General features: G+C 44.0%; 1 protein-coding gene across 7 annotated transcripts in view; it reads right to left on the bottom strand.

The window, feature by feature from the left end:
- KDM2B (lysine demethylase 2B) overlaps window positions 1-21,020 on the bottom strand; it is a 1,060,697-nt gene that overhangs the window by 517,930 nt on the left and 521,747 nt on the right. For all 7 annotated transcript variants that reach the window (XM_086943000.1, XM_086942999.1, XM_086942995.1 and 4 more), the window contains exon 11: window positions 6,173-6,627. In XM_086943000.1, the coding sequence (XP_086799126.1) occupies window positions 6,173-6,627 (455 nt within the window). The remainder of the gene's footprint in view (window positions 1-6,172; window positions 6,628-21,020) is intronic.

The raw sequence follows: 21,020 nt of genomic DNA, 5'->3' as shown, positions 1-21,020 counted from the left end.
CTCGTGACGACGCCCTGTTCTCATTACGGCGATATTTAGCCATCATGTGCTCCCTGGTCTTAATCCGAAACTCATCTTGCTTTAATTGTAGCTTATGAGCTGTATCAGGCGACGGGTTCGGTGCCTATTCCCGTTCGAGATCCAGAAGGTCCGTTTCCGCCTGCACCAAAAGCTCACGTTTCTTAGCGATGTATCCCATCTTCAAGGACAGGGCCTGTCTTCAAGACCACCTTGTATGCTTACCATATCGTCCGGGCGGATGCGACTGAGCCTACATTTTCGGCAAAGTAGTTCTCTGTTTGTAACCTATGTATTTCTGCTTTGTTAGCCCCCAGGTACAGAGAATTCGCATAATCAAGCCTTTATGTAATCAAGGCCTGAATAATGATCTGTCTGGTCGGGGCATTAAAGAAACCTAAAATAGGTTTAAGCCTGCGTAATAAATCAAAATAGGTTCCCGCCACCTTCTTCGTTTGAGTCTGTAAACTGAAAGAGGAGTCCACCCAAACCCCCAAGTTCTTTACAACCTGTTTAGGAGTGGGGCTAGATTCGTGGGCCACCAAGACTCATTCCATAACCCATGATCCCTTCCCACCAGCAACACCTCCGACTTGTTGGCGTTCAGCTGGAGGCAGTTAGCTGTCATCCATCTGGCAACTACCGCAAGATCACCTTGAAACTTAGCAGTGTCGTGCCTGAAGTTGCTCGAGAGGGCTACCACCAGCTTAGTGTCGTCGGCGAAGGAGACCATTGTCAGTCCTCTACTCTTGGCAACTGCAGCCAAATATTGTACATACAAATGAAAGAGCAGAGGGCTCAGAGAGGAACCCTGTGGCACTCCGTGCTTGATGGGAAAGGTAGATGAAGAGTTTTGAAAACGACACTAAAACTTCGGGTGATTCAAGAGATGTCACTGACTGGTCCTGCACCAGCCGCCCCCTTCCCTGTTGGTGTTCCGCTATTTAGGTTATTTGAAGGTGGAATTTCAAATACCCTAAATAGAGTTCGATATGGGCTCTCCAAGTGACCTCCATTACGTCAGAGTTATGATGTTGGTTTCTGCCGTTTGTTAGCCGTTTGATGTGTTCCCAAAAGACCTTGGAGGCTCTTAGTGTACGGGCCTGGAGAAGTTTCGTCAAATCTAGTAGACAGGATGGAGGCTAGGAAGCCCTGCTTTTACCCAAGAGTTGGTCCCGAAGAGGATTGGGCCAGGTGTTGCACACTCCCACCACAAACCAAATGTGTCTCTCTTATAGCCACTGATTGCCCGTCTGCCTTCACACAACAGTTTTGACTGTATACTTGTTGACTCAGTCCTTCTTACCTTGTCCCACAAATTAATCTCTCTCGCTCTCTTTCACTCACTACCACCCATCTGTATCCCTATATTTCTACCTTCTTTCTCCTCCAGGCTCTCTGTTGCTCATATCTCGGTCTGCATCTCGCGGCACACACAGGCACAAGCTATGTTAATGCAGATCTCTCACGAGGACCGGTTTTCCTAACTTTTTGTCTTCACACCCTGCACTGGTCTCTGTAAATCATACTCCTTTCACACGGTCTGCCTCTCTCTCTCAAACCTCTCTCTCGCTCACTATTTCTTCCATTTTCCCCCCGTCTACCTCTATGGGTATCCTAGTGCTGAGTTCTGCAGAGTGCCTCCCCAGGTGGGAAGGAGAGAGTGCTTTGAGACAGGAAGCGAGGGAGGGAAGATCTAGCGAACACATAGAGAAGGGCAAATGGAGAGAATACATAATAGTGGAAAGAAACATGAAACTAATTGAGGGCCAGAGAGAAGCAGAAAGAAGACATGAGGAAAGGAGGAGTGCAAAAGAGGAAGTGAGAAAGAAAGAGTTGAAGACAAGAGGAAAAGTGACAGGAAGGCATGGAAGATGATAGGAGGGAAAGTAGAGATGGTGACAGAAAGAGTGTGATGAAGGCGGGAAGGCGAGAAGTAAAGAAAGAATGTGAGGGAAAAGGAGAGAAGTTGGAAGAAGGAGGGTAAGTGGTTGGAAGTTGGCAGGCAAGGATGCAAAGTGAGTGTAACAGGGGAAATGTAAAGGGAGGGCAATAACATTGTATCCAGCAGTCCATCTGCACTACATTTTGGAGTCACCTCCCCACAGAAGCAGAGCGAACACCAATAGACTTGATCTAGCACTGCCCTCTACCCTTACCAGCTAGAGAAATGGGAGACCAGCAGATGATGTGGCTGGAGCATACTACCTTCTCCCAGCAACCCACATTAGTCTGCACTTCACTCAGCAAGGCTGTCATGCTGCAGCAATGACCATGAAGGTACAACAGGTATTCTGCCACACTATGTTGGTTCTGGTGCACGTGTCAAACACCCCAAACAACACTCTAGCTCTAATTTCATGTGACGAGCCAGTATTAAGGATCCCAGTACTCTGCATGTAGCTCTAAGATTATGACTATCCAGGGAGTTAAGGAGCCCGAAAGCCATAACCCTGGATCTGGAGACACTGGCCTGTATAACTTCAGCAGAAAAGAGAAAATGGCACCCAACTAATTTTTCAGACTTGAATGTGATAGGGGACTCCAATCACCAAGACTTGCGCACACTTTACTTAAAACCTTAAGGGTTGAATATGCATGTTTCCTGTACATATTGTAACGATTTGTTGTTCTTCATCTACTCTTAATCCCTACAACTTTTTCCATATATATATATAGAATGTATATTATGTACACCATGGGACCACTCGTTGTGACATCATTTGATTTAAGTTAAACTGAGTTGGTATGATCAGTCATACGATGTTGTAATGTATTTATTTTTTTGTGTATTTGAGTAGTGTGGCTCACTGGTTAGAGGCAGCAGACCCGAGAGCAGAAGTCGGCCCAGGACCAGGGTTCAATTCCCAACGCGGCAGGGTCGTGGACCTTGGTCAGCGGACTCGATAATTCTCGCTTCGGTGCTTACTCTAATCAGGGGTTCCACTCGGCAACTCTGGGCATTAGCTTGCCTCATCTCCACAACGGCCCCATCAATTCCGGGGATGCCTGGCTCCACCTTGGGGACTCCCAGCAGGGACCATCCCACAGGGAAAGCCAGGACGGGTTCCCCAAAGTTATACAGCGCCAGGAGACCTATGGACGGGTAGCAGTGCGTTTTACAAGCTTAAATACATTTACATTTATCGGTCTTGTGAACCTTACGCTAATATCGTGCTACATTGCCGCATTTCCACACCATTTGACCCAACACACGATCTTTTCATATTTAACACAGTGCTTCGAAATTATCGGCGATTTATACATTCGTGAAGATCGATTACACCAATGATTCCCCTATTGGAGTCCTTCTTTCCTCGGATGTACTTTTGCTATTTTCTCGGTTTTCATATATTTTATTCACTACAAGGGCACACAGACTGTTTCCATTGGTCTTTGTTCACACGTGACACACAGTGAAGCCCATGCACTCAGATCACGTGTCTGCAGTCGCTTTATGTAAACTCCACGGGATTGGTTTCAACCGCTTCCCGGCATGCCAAACCAGGAAATACGGAAACACGTAATAGCACTCGTACCCGTACGCTCTCTTCAACTACCGTAAGTTCGCAAGAATGTTCCTCGTTATACTATCGTATCAATCTAGACTGGCATGTCTTTTTGCAATTACAGATGAGAATGTGCTCCATTTAGTTAATGTATAAATTTCACGAGTAACGTATATATACACCAGTAGTGGCTCTTTTAATACAACTTGTATGCCGATAACCCAGCTGTAGACTACCATAGACTCATTTTGAGCATATCGGTAGGGTTTATTGTTTAGATACCAGCGAATTCACAAGAGTCATGTGGCATGCACGAAGGCCCCATAAGATTAACGTAGCTATTTCAATGAGTTTGGTTCCACAACACCCACCTTAGGCTTTACCGTATGGCAGATGCACCACACTGTTCTTTATACTATGGATTAAGTAGAAATGTCTCTAATATAATACACATTGATTTGTCAGTATGCCATGTATATTCGTTATAATTCTGTTTCAATTCTAATCAAAGTGACTGATCTGGTCCTGTATTTTCCTTTTTCAGACCCCTGAAGAAGGGTCGTTCTTTGTGACCCGAAATGCATTGGGTGTTGTAGTTAACATATTATAAGAAGAATCATGTTACAAATGAGTAACGGATTTCATTTAATCATGAAAGGATGAATTTGAAATAAATAAATAAAGCAAATTAACCCGCACCGAGAACGTTTGAATTCACTTCATTGAACCCCAAGTTAAAGATGTGAAGACACAATTTTGTTTTAAGTAAAGTGTGCGCACGTCTTGGGGATTGGAGTCTCCTATCACATTCAAGTCTGTAACATAAGGGCACTGTCAGACACGGTGTAACAGACTTTGCAGCACAACAGGAACTTGGTACAACGGTAAAATGTGAAAATCACTAATCATTGGGATAACCAGAGTGCACAGGGATACCAAATTACTACTACCCAACTCATTTTTACCATTCTTCCCAAAAATGTGTGTCATGTTGTGTGCATGGGATTGTGCAGGGGCATGTCTACTGGTGGTAAATCTTGGCATATTGTGTATATAATGACATGGTGTCCACCATTGGTACTGGTGGCACTGGCATGATGGCAGTACCACTTGGAATAGGGTGGACATCAATGCCCTAAACCCACTCTTGTCCCAAGATGGTAGATACCTGCCTATTCTGGCTGTCCTTAGCATGATGACTACCACCCTGGAATGCTGCTGGCACTAGCAAAATAGTGGCAATTCTTGGCATCCATGGAATGAGATGGTGGTAAATATCCTCGCAATGGTGAAAATTACAAATTTATAGTTGTGTACCTAATGTTTAGTTGAAACGTCACGGCAAATTAGTTATTCTTTTAAAAATGTGTACTCATATGAAAGAATGCATATGTTTAAAAATAGACAATTTGATATTTAGATGAATACATATTTCATTGAATGTCATTAACGTGGTATGAAACCATTGTATGTAAGATTATTGTAGCTAGTATGTATCCAAATGTGTGTGGTCTCTGAGACCTGATCAACATACTTTCTGTGTTAGTCTTTAAAATCAGACTAGCTCTACTACACAGCCTGCAATTATGAGAACTGTGCATTGTTTTTTTCCAATCCCGTCCCCATCAAATGACATTCCCCGTTGTGAAATATGATACTAAGAAAGGAAAGAATATAGCAATTACAGAAACTGAAATGTAGAAGCATAGATAAATGCTAGGTCAAATGAAAGCCCATGTGAAGTTGCAATTCGGGGAGTGGGCAGTACTGGTGATGGAAGGGGGTGGTAACTGAGGGTGGCAGCATCCTAAGAAATATTTTGTGTACTGGCACTAGTGTTTTTACTACGAATTAAGCACTGATGGTATGCTAGGACTGCAACAAATTACGCATGGGAGTAACTCTCATGCAAAAGGTGGAAAGTGGGTGTTACAAGGCACAGTTGTTAATCTTTTATATTTGTGAATGTCTACAAGCAAGTTTATTTGTGAGGATTCACAAATTGCTTTCAAACTCTCGCCCAGCCAGGAAATGATCATAACTCTGTTAGTGCAAATGGCTGAGTAAATCCCTTTCCAGAGCAGTAAGGGAAACATAACAAACACCACTGTTGTGTAGTGGAATGGGTTTCTCCCCGGTGAAAAATGTTTTCTATCTAGAGAAACAAAATGTGCAACTGCTTCTCCCAATGCACAACTGCAAAATGTGTACAATTCCTTATTGTGTGAATACCAAGAATTTCCTCGTGCAACTGGTAAACCTTTCAAGGCACGCTACTGGTAATGCTTTCAGATTCTCAAATGCCTTAGATCTACACATGGGCATAGAACTATGTGTACATGTACTTTTCTGTGAATCATGTCTACGATTACCAGGTGACACAATGTCACCAGGGACACAGTGCCCAGCGTGCATTCAAGAACCTAATGAATAGTAAGGGTTATAGTCCTTGTACACCACAACTAAACTAATCGAACTAAAACAGCCAAATTAAAGTTACTTGTATATGAAAATCCCTGGACTGGAGCACTGCGCCCTCATTGAAATGGAGTCAACAGGCAACCCAAAGTGAAAGAGACACAAACATACAAATCATATACTAGAGTACCTATTCATTTTTCAGTTTCAAAGAATGTCATACTAACCTTCATATTTTCTAGGAGAGCTTGAGGGTCTTCAATGCCTTCTGGAACACATTTCTTGTTGTCCGGAAGTGATTCAAGTTTTTCCACAAGGGCTTTCAGCCCTTTAAGCTCAAACTCTGTAAGATGAGTCCACCTTGTGGAGACTTCAGTAGCTGGAGAATCTGCTGGTGTTTTAGAATAGTCAATTGGTGTTGTGGACTTCACACTGTCGTCCGACTCATTGGACAATGTTCTTTTGAAGTAACCAATAGCTGCTGAATTATGTGTATTCCCTGGGGTATCCTTCCCATCTGAATTTGTGCTGATGGGTGAAGATGAGCCATCTGCTGATAATTTAGCACTCTTTTCCACAATGTCTTCCTTTTCCTCCCGATTATGGGACTCAGAAGATTCTTCCTCCATGTCTAATTGGGAATCAGACGAGAAGCTATCTAGGCTGGACTTTGTGCGGGCTTCTGAAAAACAGATGTACAAATGTTAAATGCTTTATTACATCTAATATGAACCCCCACACATATGGGGAAGGAACGAACAAGAAGCAGCAGGGCTGCCTTGGATTGCATCCTCCTAGTAACTAACAAAAACCTCAAAAATCAATCATGGTGCAGAGGATATTCGTCGACGTACGTAGGAATGTATCCAATTAGAGGTGCTCCATGTGATGTCTTGATAAGTATGTCCTACAGGCAATTCAAAAAATTATAATGAGAGCCCTCACACAACTGCCTAGGTGTCGGGCTCCATCCTCGGGCTTCCTCATTCACCAAGAAGTATTATAATGGCAAATTGGCTTCCTATTTGAATATGAAGCACTTCGTTAAGGATACAAGGGAGAAGGCATCCGGTGCAATAAAGTGAATCTCACCTATGTATCTCAAGTATATCTTTACTATTGAGTGAGTAGCTGCATTAATGCATAGGTGCATAGAAGGGTCAATTCTCGTGCATTGCTATTGTCCACATATTTCTGCCTAGAGCCCGCTAGGAGGTCCGTGCCATTAGTCAGGACAAGGATACCATATTTTCTTAAGACTTCAATATCCCATTCATTCAAACATTAATTGTGAAAATGGAAATTACACTAATATTCTCCGATTATCACATTTTCTTGTGTGGCCTGTAGAAAGATACAATAAAAATTAATTGACCGACAAACTGGTCTAAAAGAAAATGTAAAAGTAAAATAAAACGGAAGATAGTAGCATGCAGTGGAGTACATACAATCACTAAATAATCAAGGTGTTTGTGTCACTGTAAAATCACATGTGATATTCACACTGCACTCCATGGCGCCTTATAGCATTGGTCATTAGGGTAAGGTCATGTGTGATTATGGATGTATTGGAGTATAGCACTGTTTTATTGACACATGTGAACACTGTGTGTGTAGTGTTTATATCACAGGTGATTTTACAGTGACAGCTTTTGTGCATATCCTCTACGCCAGGATTACTATTTGTGTTTTTTTAAATGATATATTGTACAAAAAAGTCAGTGGTATATTAAAAGAAACCAGTTACTTACCTGTAATTATGGTTTATGCAGCTTGAAACTCTTCTAGATTCATATGCTTTGTACAATCTCGCCATCTAGTGGTTGGGTCCGGAAGAGTCTGTTTTCCTCAAAATGTTCTTAGATTGTGGGTGGGAGTCGACATAGGCGGAAACCTTATGAGGTCGACTGTAAGCCCACAATGCACCTATGCTTGCCCACCACCTTAGAGTATCTTTTTCTTTATCTTCCAGGAACCTCCAGGATTGGGGAGGCAGGAGGGTCACATGAGAATCTAGAAGAATTGCATGCTGCAAAACCATAATTACAGGTAACTGGTTTCTTTTGCATTATGAAATCTCTTCTAGATTCACATGCTTTGCACAGATTACGTAACGGTATTATTACCTGCCTGGTGTTGGTGGACAGAAGATGAAATGGGGGCAAAAATATCAAAAATGTTTTTCAGCACAGCCTGACCCACTTCAGCCTCTTTACGTGAGTGTAAATCCACACAGTATGTGAAAGTATGTTGACATCCCAATGTGGCTGCCTTGCATATTTCCTATATGATGACAAAGGCCATGATGGCCAACAGAGCCCATTTCTTCATAGTATAGTGTGTTCTCGGATTGGCGAGCAAAAGTTTGTTTTCTAGGGTGGAACGCAATTGGATACTCCGTACAATATATCTAGAAATAGTGTTCTTGAAAACAGTTGTCCCTAGAGCTTGCGTTGAATGCCCAAAGAAAACGGTTATGTTTTCCTGATGCTGTGTGTCGCCTGCATGTGTTACATGACTGCCCTTCTGACACCCAGTATTTGTAGGCCCTTTCTGATGTGTTTGCAAGTTTCTGAAAGAAAGCTGGTATAGTGATAGTCTGTTTTTTGTAAAAAAAAGGTTGCGATAACTTTTGGTAGTAATTTTGGTTGTGTCCTCCTTATTACCTAATCCTAGTGTATGGATATATATGGTTCCTGTACTGTTAGTGCTTGTAACTCACTGGCTCTCCTTAGTGATGTGACTGCTATCAGGAACACCATTTTCAATGTAAGAAGCCTGAGTATGGTCGTATTCATTGGTTCAAAATATGTGTTCATCAATTCTGCCAACACCAGGGTCACTGGAGATGGTTTTTGCTCCATCCATGAACCTTTTGATCAGTGGAAATAAGAAAATGTTTTACGAGTGTGTCCTTTACAGTAGCCCGTGATTGCTGATAAATGTACCGGTAACAAAGCATATGAGTGTTTATCATTTGTAAGATGTGTACCGTATCTGACTATGGCAGAGTCTTGATACAGAATGTGCTGCATTTTCATGGATTGGCACCATGTTATATACTTCTTCCACTTAAAGGCTTAACACTCACTTCCCTGATGATACGTATTGTAGCCTTTGGCAGATTCAGGTGTTCAAACTGGGCTATTTCAGGAACCATGCTGTCAACTGCATTTCCCTCGGGTTTGGGTGGAATATCTTCCCTTGCTGCATGGTTAAGGTGTATCTGTGCAGTGGAATTTTATGATACAGCTGTTTCAACAATTGGAGTAGAGGTGAGAATCTTGGCTGCTGAGTCCAGTTTGGAGCTATGAGAATCTTTGTCATGTTGGGGATTCAGAACTTCTCTAGAACAGTTGGAATCAATGGTATTGGCGGTAAAGCATAACTTATCGACAGGGCATTTCCCAGTGACTTGGGATAGCACCGTAGTGCCTGGACGCGAAGCACCGACATTTTGTGTTTACTGGTATTGAGAAGAAACTTGCCTGGTCTTCTCCATAGATTGAAATGTGTGTCCACTATAGATGTCACACCGGAAGTAAAGATGGATAGAAACTAGGGAAGCAAAGGCACACTCACAATCGACTTTGTTGAAGATGACGTGCAGACCAATACACGTGGCACGAAACACTTGCGGCAAGTGAAAAAGACGGTGAGAGGAATGACAAGGAGCTATCCCAGTAAACAGAATACATCGGAGATACGCTATTTTGGTAGAATATATACTTTGCTATAAAATGGGTGTGTAACGGTTTGACGATTGACGCGGGAAAGCGCGAACGCCCCAAATATTTAAAAAACTGTTAAAAGGTCTATTTGAAAAGCAGCAGCTAGGCATGCAGATTAGAAAACCCTACAGAAGGAAGTTTCTTGAAAAAAATCACATTGCATGTGTATGTGAATGTGATGAATACTTTGGTGAAACAGGAGAGTAATACATTTAAAGACATTATTATGTGATAATGTGATAGAGCCCAAACACAGTTCGTAAGATATGTGAGAAAGGGAATAGACTACATTATCAATCCCATGTTGACCTAAAATAGTAGAAATGCCAATCTGACAAAAGCAATTTTAAGAGGCTCGAATTGAGAGTCCATGTGGAAAGTGCACAGTAGTAAACCTTATGGGTTGAATCTAAATGTGAGATGTTTTAGGCATAAATTGACTGCCCTATAGAAAGAAGCGGTTGCTCGGTTGTATTGAAGACGTGCAGTGTATAAAGGGACACTTAGGTTTCAGGCTTTAGGTTTTCGATATTCTAAGCTTTAGGTAAAGAAAAAATATGAGCATTTGTGACCATGAGGCAAGTTTAATATGAATAATAATTATGGAACATAACACATTTATAGGCACGAGGAGCCCTTAAAGACAACAAAACGCCCCCATTGTGCACGCAACACAGCTGCAAAGATTCTTTTAAGAATCCGTGATACATTTTGGATTTCTGTAATTTTCTAAGAAGGCAGAACCCACCTGCCATAAAGGTAGGATTTTTGTTGCTACCTTACAAGGAATTTATAACGTTATTAACAACCCCTGATTTACTGACATTTAGAGGAAGAAATGTTTAATTTATGTTTATATTTACCCCAGAGGTCTAGGGGGTGATTCAAAGACCAGTTGGAAAATATCCTCGACTAGGACCGGATAAACCAATTCACCGGACCTTGATAATAGTTGAACCAACATTATACGAAAGACTCATGCTTTCGCTTGGTGAGTCTGAATACATTGATATAGACCACTGAGTGTGCGAGTGCAACTAAGTGTGAAGATCAATCAATCAAAGCATTTATATAGCGCACTACTCACCCAGAGGGTCTCAAGGCGCTCGGGGAGGGGGAACCGCTACTGCTCGAACAGCCAGGTCTTGAGCTGCTTCCTGAAGGCGAGGTGGTCCTGGGTCAGGCGGAGGTGGTTCGGGAGGGAGTTCCATGTCTTGGCGGCGAGGTAGGGGAAGGACCGTCCTCCTGTGGTGGCTCTTCGGATGCGGGGGATGGCGGCGATGGCGTGGCCGGTCGATCGAAGCTGGCGTTTGGGAGCGTAGAAGTTGAGGCGGCTGTTGAGGTATCCTGGTCCTTGGTTGTGTAGGGCTTTGTGAGTGTGGGTGAGGAGACGGAAGGTGATTCTCTTGTTGACCGGGAGCCAGTGCAGGTCTCTCAGGTGTACGGAGATGTGGCTGCGGCGGGGGATGTCCAGGATGAGTCGTGCTGAGGCGTTCTGGATCCGTTGAAGTCTCTTCTGGAGTTTGGCGGTGGTTCCTGCGTAGAGAGTTGTCAAGCAGTGCTCGGATGTCATCGGTGGCTGCGATCAGGGCGGTCTCGGTGCTGTGGTTGGCTCGGAAGCCAGACTGCGAGGGGTCGAGGGATCCGTTCGTCTCGAGGAAGGCGGCCAGCTGCTTGTTGACGGTCTTCTCGATGACTTTTGCAGGGAACGGGAGCAGCGAGATGGGGCGGTAGTTCTGGAGGTCGGTGGGGTCGGCTGATGGCTTCTTTAGTAGAGCGCTGAATACGGCGTGCTTCCAGCTCTCCGGGAAGGTAGCTGTGTCGAAGGAGGTGTTGATGATGTCCCGCAGGTGGGGTGCGATGACAGCGTCGGCCTTGTTGAAAACGTGGTGAGGGGAGGGGTCGGTCGGAGATCTGGAGTGGATGGAGTTCATCGTGCGGACGGTGTCTTCGGTGCTGATCGGGGTCCAGGCGCGGAGGGTGGTGGTGGGGGGCGGTGGTTCGGTCGTGGCGTGCGTCGGTTGAGTGCTGAAGCTGTTGTGTATGTCCGCGATCTTGTTGTGGAAGTAGGAGGCGAGGGAGTTGCAGAGGTCTTGCGAAGGGGTGATGTTGTTTCCGGCGTTGGGGTTGGAGAGCTCTTTAACGGTGTTGAAGAGTTCCTTGCTGTTGTGTGCGTTGTTGTCCAGTCGTTCCTTGAATGCAGTTTTCTTGGTTGCGTGGATGAGTTGGTGGTGTTTTCGGGTGGCGAGCTTGAGGGCAGTCATGTTGTCTGGTGTTGGGTCTCTGCGCCAGGTTCTCTCGAGGGCTCGGCGGTTCTTCTTGGAGCTCTTGAGTTCGTCGGTGAACCATGGGGCTTTCTTGCTGCCGGGTCTGCTAGGCGGGGTCCTCAGGGGGGCGAGGTCGTCAGCGCAGTCGCTGAACCACTTCGTGAGGTTGGTGGCCGCTTGGCTGGGGTTTGTTGCGCTGCTGGGTGGGTTCTTGCTCAGGGAAGTCGCGAGCTGGTCGGCTGTGATCTTGTTCCAGCTTCTGCATGCAACTTGTTGGTGGTGGTGGTGGTGGATCGTGGTCCTTCTGAAGCTGAAGTGGACACAGCTGTGGTCCGTCCAGTGGAGTCCGGTGGCGTGGCTGATGGCGATGTCCTTGCTGGATGAGAAGACGGGGTCGAGTGTGTCCGGCGTAGTGGGTGGGGGTGGTCACCAGCTGCTTGAGTCCGAGGTTAGCGAGGCTGTCCAGCAGGGTGGTGGTGTTGCGGTCGTTGTTGTTCTCCAGGTGGAAGTTGAGGTCCCCGAGGAGGATGTAGTCAGCGGAGAGGAGGGCGTGCGGGCTGATGAAGTCGGCAATGTCTTCGCTGAATTGTGTGCGTGGTCCTGGGGGTCTGTAGATGAGGGTGCCTCTGAGGGTGGTCTTGGGGTTGATGTGGACCTGGAAGTGAAGGTGTTCGGCGGTTGTCAGGATGTCGTCGGTGTTGGTCGTGATGCGGATGGTATTCCTGTGGATGATGGCGATGCCTCCTCCGGTCTGGTTGATGCGGTCTTGATTGTCTTGGAGTATGCAATGATGACCCATGTACCCATTAATTGTGTAACCTTGCCTGAACTGGTGTCAGTCTTGCGTTAGGAATGAGGTGGATACAGGAAGCCATCATCCCTAACAATTTCATTACATTCCACAGTCAGAGAATATGACGTCTGGTAGAGGCAAATTTGAGCCAGTATGGCCTGAACCCTCCGTGTAATCAGGTATGCCATTGTCAATTGTGGGCCTGATTCACAAAGGTAAACTTTCAAGCGTGTAAAGTTTACTCTTTTTCGGTATTGCAATTTAATAGGCCTATTTTTTATGTGCAGATTTCTCTGTCTAGACTACGGTCTCTGTACAATAGTACAGTTACTATTAAGTCACAGTTCTGTGAATACCGAAAAACAGTAAACTTACACAAATGTGTAGGTTTACCTTTGTGAATCAGGGCCTGTGTGTTGAGGTCTACTCCCAAGAAAGGTTTCCTAGTTTGTGGATTTGAAGATGATTTCTCCAAGTTCACCATAAATCCTGGCATGTGTAGTAGTGATACCACCATTGCTATGTTCTCTTTCCAAAACTCCAAAGTATCTGCCTTGTCTAGCCAATCATATAGGTAGGGGTAGACATGTATTCTCTACTTTCAGAGGTGTTCAGCTACCACCTCCAGCGTCTTAGTGAAGACCCTTGGGGCGGCCTTTATTCTGAACTGTAGGGCTTTGAATTGGTAATGTTCTCCCTCTATTACTAATCTTTGGTACTTCTTATGTGCTGTGTGAATGGGTACGTGGAAGTAAGCGTCTTTAAAATCTGCTGTTGCTAGGTAGTCCCCTTTATCTAGCAAAGTTTTACATCCTGTAATATTGTGATTAGAAATGTTCGAGTATTAGGGGCGTGGTTTGGACGCCGGAGAAGATGGCGGCATAAGCTCTTACCTCCTCCCTTGGCGCCACTTTCATTCTACATTTTTATGTGTAACCTCGAGGTAAAGATGTTGGTGGCATCAGATATCGCAAGCGTAATGTGAGGTCTGCCTTCGATCCGCTTTTGGAGGTGCTCCAGTGCGTCTCGAGACTGCGCCAGGCTCAGGGAAAACTCAGCCTGCTCACCGAGTTCCTGCCGTTCATGCCGGAACCCGCCCATCACATGAAGGAATATCGGAGAATTTGCGACGACTTTACACTGCTGAGGTAACCCGGAAAATCACCCGATCCTCAGAACTGTAAGTTGGTTCGTCGGCTCCGGATCACCCGATCTAACGGCTCCTTTGACATTGCACGAGCTTAAGCACAAATGGCGGGCGCATTCGGCGCTTAGCAGAGGTCCCGGCTGCAGTGTTTACTGACACCGAACCCCATGTTTATTGGCACCATACCAGTATAAAACAGCCTACAAAGCGGCGCTTGCACCTAGGAGTTTTATTTTACAGCGGCAGCACTTTGTGACAAAGCGGATTACCAGGGCTGCACGAGTACGCGCTGAATACAAAATGGTGGGCGCATTCGGCGCTTAGCGGAGATCCTGGCTGCAGTGTTTACTGCCACCATAATCAGTGTTTACTGACTTCATACAAGCATAAAACAGCCTACGCTTGCACCTAGGTGCTTTATTTTACAGCGGTGGCACTTTGTGGCAATCGGATCTCCAGGGCTGCTCGAGTACGTGCTGAATACAAAATGGCAGGCGAACCCACTACTCAACAGAGATACCGGCTGCAGGTACTCTCCCGCATGTCACAGATATAGAAATATAGAACAGCTTCCTCAGCAGCGCTTTGCATTCACGCTCCTTGCTGCATAAGTATGAAACGCTAATGCTCTGAGGCCTCTCTCATCACAGCGATAATAAAGATCATACCGATGGACAGAACAGAGGTCTGACAGACTGAACAGCAGGTGGCTTCCACAATAAATTTAATCCTGAGCTAAACAGCTGCAAAACCGCTACTTGTGCCACTTGTGGGGGCCACATTAGAACTCAACGCTGGATCATAACTAATGAATAGCGCGCATTGGTGTGAATGTGGGCTGTGTTGCTGGAGATTACTCAAGTGGCAAATGTCAAGTGTTGGTCGGCTGCAGGTTGTTCTGTGCAAGTCATCAATGCCCTTTTGCTGTGTACAGAGGCTGAAGTTCTCTGTCTGAGAGGTGCTTTACTTTTACATCTTCTTTCATGTTGTCTGACCTTAATATGGCTGCTACCTAAGATGCCTATCTCTAACACCAAACGCGGAAGACAGAGACAGACGAGGGTTACCTACGCTGTTATTTTTGAGAACTTTCAAATATTTGACACAAACTTGGCGTTTTTTTAGGTGCGCACTACACACGTACTTGGATAGTCTTCAGATCGTTAGCCTCGAATGAATCAGGCTCATGCATGAAAGGAAATCATGGTTTCCAGTCCGTGTGGGGACTTACGACATTCAGTCTGTTGCTTGACTGGGCATATCGTTGCGTCTAACATTCTCTTACATTTCCACACAATCTTTTGATTGGTTCCTGTGGAGATAACACTTGGACATTACCTGTTCTTCATGAATATTTGAAACTTCCCCTGAGGAAGGGTTCAGTTATTGAATCCGAAATGCATTGAGATATGTATTTGAACTACTTGATACCTGTATGAATTTGTCATTGACAGCTTATGTTATTGTATGACTCATGGAGCAGTCCTATAACATGAAGACACAGTGAAATTTCAATCTTTGTTGTGACAAAAAATGATGAATTTAAATTTTTTATGAAATCGTTACTAATCTCACAAGAAAAAGGTGTGAATAAATGTATGTGCCTTTGAGCTTTTGAGTCAAGAATATTGATTTTAGATATAAATAATTGAGACGTTTAGTATCGTCTATCCATGCCGTGCTCCGTTTTCAGGTTGTGTTGACCCACAGCCCTCTTTAAATTTGTCTAGTACACAGAGATTGATAGGGGTCTGATCTCTCTCACACAACGGTAGCACGCACACAAGCTTAAGTTTCTTTCAAGTTTGTATTACATTGGGTTCATATTGAGGAAGTTGAGGTGTGCAGTCACATTCTCTTTAGTTTTATCTCTAACACCAGCCTTGCCTGACCCTAAGATGGCCGCCTGGATGGAAGGTTCATCTAACTAGTGCTGGGATCTCTCTGGATGGTATTTTCCCTTTCAGTCACTATCTTCAACCATTTAAACACAAGGAGCAGCCGCTCAACCTTCAGGTGCCAACGTTAAGCAGTTTTTTCCTAAAGTCTATTGCTTGTAACACAATCCGGCTCTCGCAGCCTGTACATCATGGGTGAAAAGGAAGCAAAAAACCTCAAGAGACTTAAGGCAGATCCACCAAATCCTGATTCACCCACAAAAGGTAAAAAAGACATTAATGCTACAATGGACACAATACTGAATAAATTAGCAGAAGTCCACGACTTGGCGAAGTCTACAAAAAAAGAAATTTCAGCGATCAGACAGGACATCAGAGACACCAACTTCAGACTAACCGAAACAGAGTCTAGGATAAGCCACCTAGAAGATACTGAGACAAAAGTCTGCAAATCCCTCAAAAATGTATCAACCGCAACTGACTCCCGGACTAGGAGGCTGTCTGAGCTTGTAGACAGAAATCGGAGAGCAAACCTATGCATTTTTGGTATACTGGAGGGTTCGGAGGATGCCTCTAGTTCTTGCATCTCCTTCCTAGAATCTTGGTTTTCACAAGCAACTAACCTAACCACCACCAACCGCTTGAATTTGACAGGGCTCACAGGGTCCCCTCCAGAATTACTCCAAACCAAAAAGGTCCAAGACTAATCGTATGCAAACCCCTGCGTTACCAACATGTCGAACAGATCTTGGCCTTTATGCGTAATAACAACCATATCCTATGGAAATCCAGTAAAATCTTGATTTCTCAGGACTACAGTAAGGAGACAGTAGACATAAAAAATGGTTTTCTTGCTCTTCGACCCAGTTCACGGCCCTTAAACTACCAATTTGGTTTTCCAGACCCATCAAGGTTCCGTGTGGTCATCCAAGGAGTTCCTCAAGTTTTTACGGATCCCCATAGACTCAAAAGATTCCTTGATGGTCCGGATGAATTTTCTATGGACACGACAACACCTGGTCCTTCCGCTGCAAGCACATGAGTATCCTTCTGAAATGGCCTCAATACATGGCCTACATGGCTGTGATCTCATTGCTTTGTACTGTATTCTTACTTCTGTTTGTTGTAACTGTCTTACAATTACCTGAAATGTCTTACAATTGCCTGCAATGTCTTAGAAGAATCTCAACTAGGTCCTTCCTTTGAAAGTTCTTCAAACTTTTGGATGAGATATCTATGGTACGACAACAATTGATGCTTTCGCTTCAGGCACTGGAATTTCCTTCTAAATTACTTCACTACATGGTTGTGGTTCACTACTCTGTGAAGTATCCAAAATTATGGTTGGTTGAAGCGGTCTCACTATTGCTTGAAATACTTTAGCAGATTTTTTAAAGTTGGGAACAATACTAGTTAGGGACAATAGTAGTCCTTGCTTTTCTACTCGTGTGTGAGTAGGCGGTCTCCCACTTATATGTGAACATCATCCTAGCGCTAGATCTTGGCAAACACATTGTTGCTTATCCTCAGAGTTCAGATACAACCGAGTCTCCATTGTATCCTCTGCAAGGATTACATTGCCTTTACTCCTGCAACTGTCAGTATTATATCCTTTATATCCGACAGTCTAGCAGTCAGAGAAATGAAGGTGTCACGCTTGATACCTCCTTTAGACCACGTTATTGTCTGCCACACATTTAGTTAACATTAGTCACTTAGCCAATAATAGTTACACATTTAGCATCCACTGTTCTGAATACTGGACTAGACTCAATAGTCCACCATGGTTTTGTTTATTGCCATGGGAGCGGAGCTGTTTTCCCCCTGTCACCATGTCTACTAGTTGCTTTCAGGGTGGGGTGAGATGGGTTGGGGAAGGGATGGGAGGGGTATGGGTCCGACTTCAATTTGGTTATTTTTATGTATTCCTATTACATTTTGCTTACTTTTGTCTGTATGTTATTATTTTCTTTGCTCAAGTGCCAATTTCCATTGTATAACCATGGCCCCAAGTGTCAATCCGAAAGGGTGCTCCAGCACTCACTCGTCTACCAATATGGACCAGTGTGTAACACAACATGTCTGTTTGAGTCAAATGCGCTGGCCTCCTTGGTACATGGGGTCCATATGGCACATGTAGCCAAGTAGTTACGTAAGGCTCTCTAATAGTGCTCACACCAATTGCGTAGTTGATATTCCATGATTATATTCCCCTACATACGGCTTGTATACAATGACAGTTCACATAGGAAGAAGGCTTAGTGACCTCAATAGCAGCAGTGACACTGATTTAGTTTGGACCACACTTATGACACACCTATGATGTCACACACCACGCTCAAAACCCCCTTAGGGACTTCTATGCTGGATAATCTGAAAATTCTCTCGCTTAACGTTAAAGGTCTTAACCACCCGGTTAAACGGAGAAAGATCTTGGATTATATCCAGAGACAGAAAGGAAATGTTGTTCCGAAGAATGATGCCAAACAATTCAATATACTTAGAAATAGATTTTACAATGAAGTTGTGGGTTCTGAGGCAGTAGGTAGGAAAAACGGTTTTCTGACCCATATAGCGAAAAAATCAAACATTGAAATAGGAACATACATGGCCGACACTAATAAGAGGTGGGTCACTACTAAATTGATTAAGGACAACACGGAGTTCTTTATTACAAATACCTAACACTAAAGAACTAGACTTCTGGAACGACCTAACTAAACAGATCGAAACTATCCCAGATTCGGCTATGGATATCGTAGCAGGAGACTTTCATCTACCTTTAGACTCGGCTCTAGACAGAGACTCATGGTGCGCTTATCGCAGCATTAATTCCCATAAAGCCTTCCCTAGCCTCTGCTCACGTTTTAATTGGCTGGACACTTGGAGATAACAAAACCCCACAGGTAGGGAGTACACTTTTTACTCACCACCTCACAATTCTTATACTCGTATAGACTATCTATTTATCACAAGTAATGCCACCGCTACAATTGTGGAGACGTCGATAGAACCCAGGGTGGTATCAGATCATTCGTGTATCTCACTCTCTATATCCAACATAAAACCGTCCAGTCGTCAGTCCATCTGGGGACTGAACGTTGAAGTGCTGGAAAAAGAACAACATAGGAAACTCATAGAGAATGCAATCCAGTCTTACCTTCTGCACAATAAAAGGAACAACACATCTGACCTAAATCGCTGGGAGGCTCTGAAAAGTACCATTAAGGGTGAAATCATTAAAATCAGATCAGCCAGAAACAAGGAATACAACAAGGCCCTCAACGAATTAGAAAAGGAGATCTCAGCCCTAGAAAGTAGGCACATAGCATCTAGGGAGGAATTCATAATGAATGATTTGGTGAACAAAAATATGAATATTATAAAACAATAAGCAATAGAGCTGGGGTTTGGATAAACAGGCAAAAGAAATTCAGGCTCTGCGAATCAAACAAAGCGGGTAAAAGCCTAGCTGTATACTTAAAATTCAAAGTACAGAAGAACACGATTAATAGTATACAAGATCACAATAACGTAACATATTCGGACCCAGAAAAGATTGTGGAAATCTTTAAAGACTTTTATAACACCTTATATTAAAAAATAAAGATGTAGATAATACTAAAATCCGGGATTATCTAAACGAGTGTGACCTGCCGGCTCTCTCAGAATCAGAGCAATCAGAACTTAACAGCCCAATAACCGCTCTGGAAATTGCAAAAATCAATTAAATCACTTAAATGCGGGAAGGCACCTGGTCCCGATGGGCTCAAGTGTTTCCCCTCGCTTTTATCTCCGCCACTCTTACATCTGTTCCACAAATTCAGTGAGGCAGGTAAAGTCACAGGAACCCTGGCTGAAGCCATCATTGCAGTTCTACCTAAGGAAGGGAAGGACCCAACACTTCCCAAAAATTACAGACCGATCTCCCTCATCAACATAGATTGTAAGCTTTTTGCAATGATTCTAGCTAACAGTCTACAAAAATTCCTGCCCAAGCTTATTCACCCTTCACAGGTTGTTTTTTTAAAGAATAGACTTTCCAGCGACAATACCAGGATCTTAGCCCATGTATTGGAAAAGGCAAAACTTACTAATTCACATACAGTAGCCATCACGCTCGATGCCGAAAAGGCTTTCGATAAAGTTGATTGGAAGTATTTAGAAGCAGCGCTGAATAAGTTTGGGCTTGGAGAAAATTTCACGGGGATGGTAATGTCGCTATATTTCAGCCCCTCGGCTAGGGTCCAAGCAGGAGGCTCGATCTCATCATCCTTCCAGTTACAACAAGGAACCAGACAGGGCTGCCCCCTTTCTCCCTCACCATTTTTACTCGTTATTGAACCGTTTTTATATCACATTAGGAACAATGATAGTATCTCAGGGATCCACTTTAACGACTATACGATCAAAATTACTACGTACGCTGATTACGTTTTAGTGGTTTCGGAAGAGGCTGATAGGGCTATTCCTGCTCTTATGTCCTCAATTGAAAGCTTCTCGAGTGTGTCCGGGTATAAACTAAACAAAGATAAGACAGAAGTAAAACTCCTAAATAACCGCGGTAACAAAGAGATTATGGGAGATTCCGGCCTGACATGGCAACCAAAAATTTTTAAGTACCTGGGCCTTGACTTTGACAAAGACTGGATCTCTACCCTTCACACGAACGAAAATTTAGTCTTCAAAAAGATGTCCACATTACTGGAAGGGTGGTCCCCTAAATATCTTTCATGGTGGGGCAGAGCTGAAACACTGAAAATGATGGTGACTCCTTTGGTGAATTATCTAGCTGGCATGCTGCCGATGACTTTCTCCTCTGACTTTTGAACAAGATTGATAAGCTCTTCAATAGATTCCTCTGGCAAGGGAAGAAACGCAGAATATCATTGACTAAGCTACAGCTATCTAAAGAAAAAGGCGGTCTGGGTCTCCTTAACTTCAGGAATTATCAAACAGCATTTCTATGCAAGCAAGGAGCCAATTGGTTGACCGTACACCCGGACTGTACACCAGTTTAGCTAGATATAGAGAAGTCACTCATCAATAACATGCCTTTATCTGCCCTCCTCACCATGGATCTCTCCCATCTTCCTCACTCTCAATATGTTCTCCTCAACACCAGAAGAGCCCTCCTGGGAATTAGACCTTCTACATAAATTAAGAGTAAATACGTCTAATATAGTCTCTTTATGGTGAAATTCCCCTCTAAGGATTGTAGGTGACATGCTCTACTGGG

The sequence above is a fragment of the Lissotriton vulgaris genome, chromosome 11, assembly GCF_964263255.1.
Source record: "Lissotriton vulgaris chromosome 11, aLisVul1.2, whole genome shotgun sequence".
In the NCBI taxonomy this organism is placed as follows: domain Eukaryota; kingdom Metazoa; phylum Chordata; class Amphibia; order Caudata; family Salamandridae; genus Lissotriton; species Lissotriton vulgaris.
Note: the sequence above shows the minus strand (reverse complement) of the source record. Positions and strands in the feature narration are given on the sequence as shown.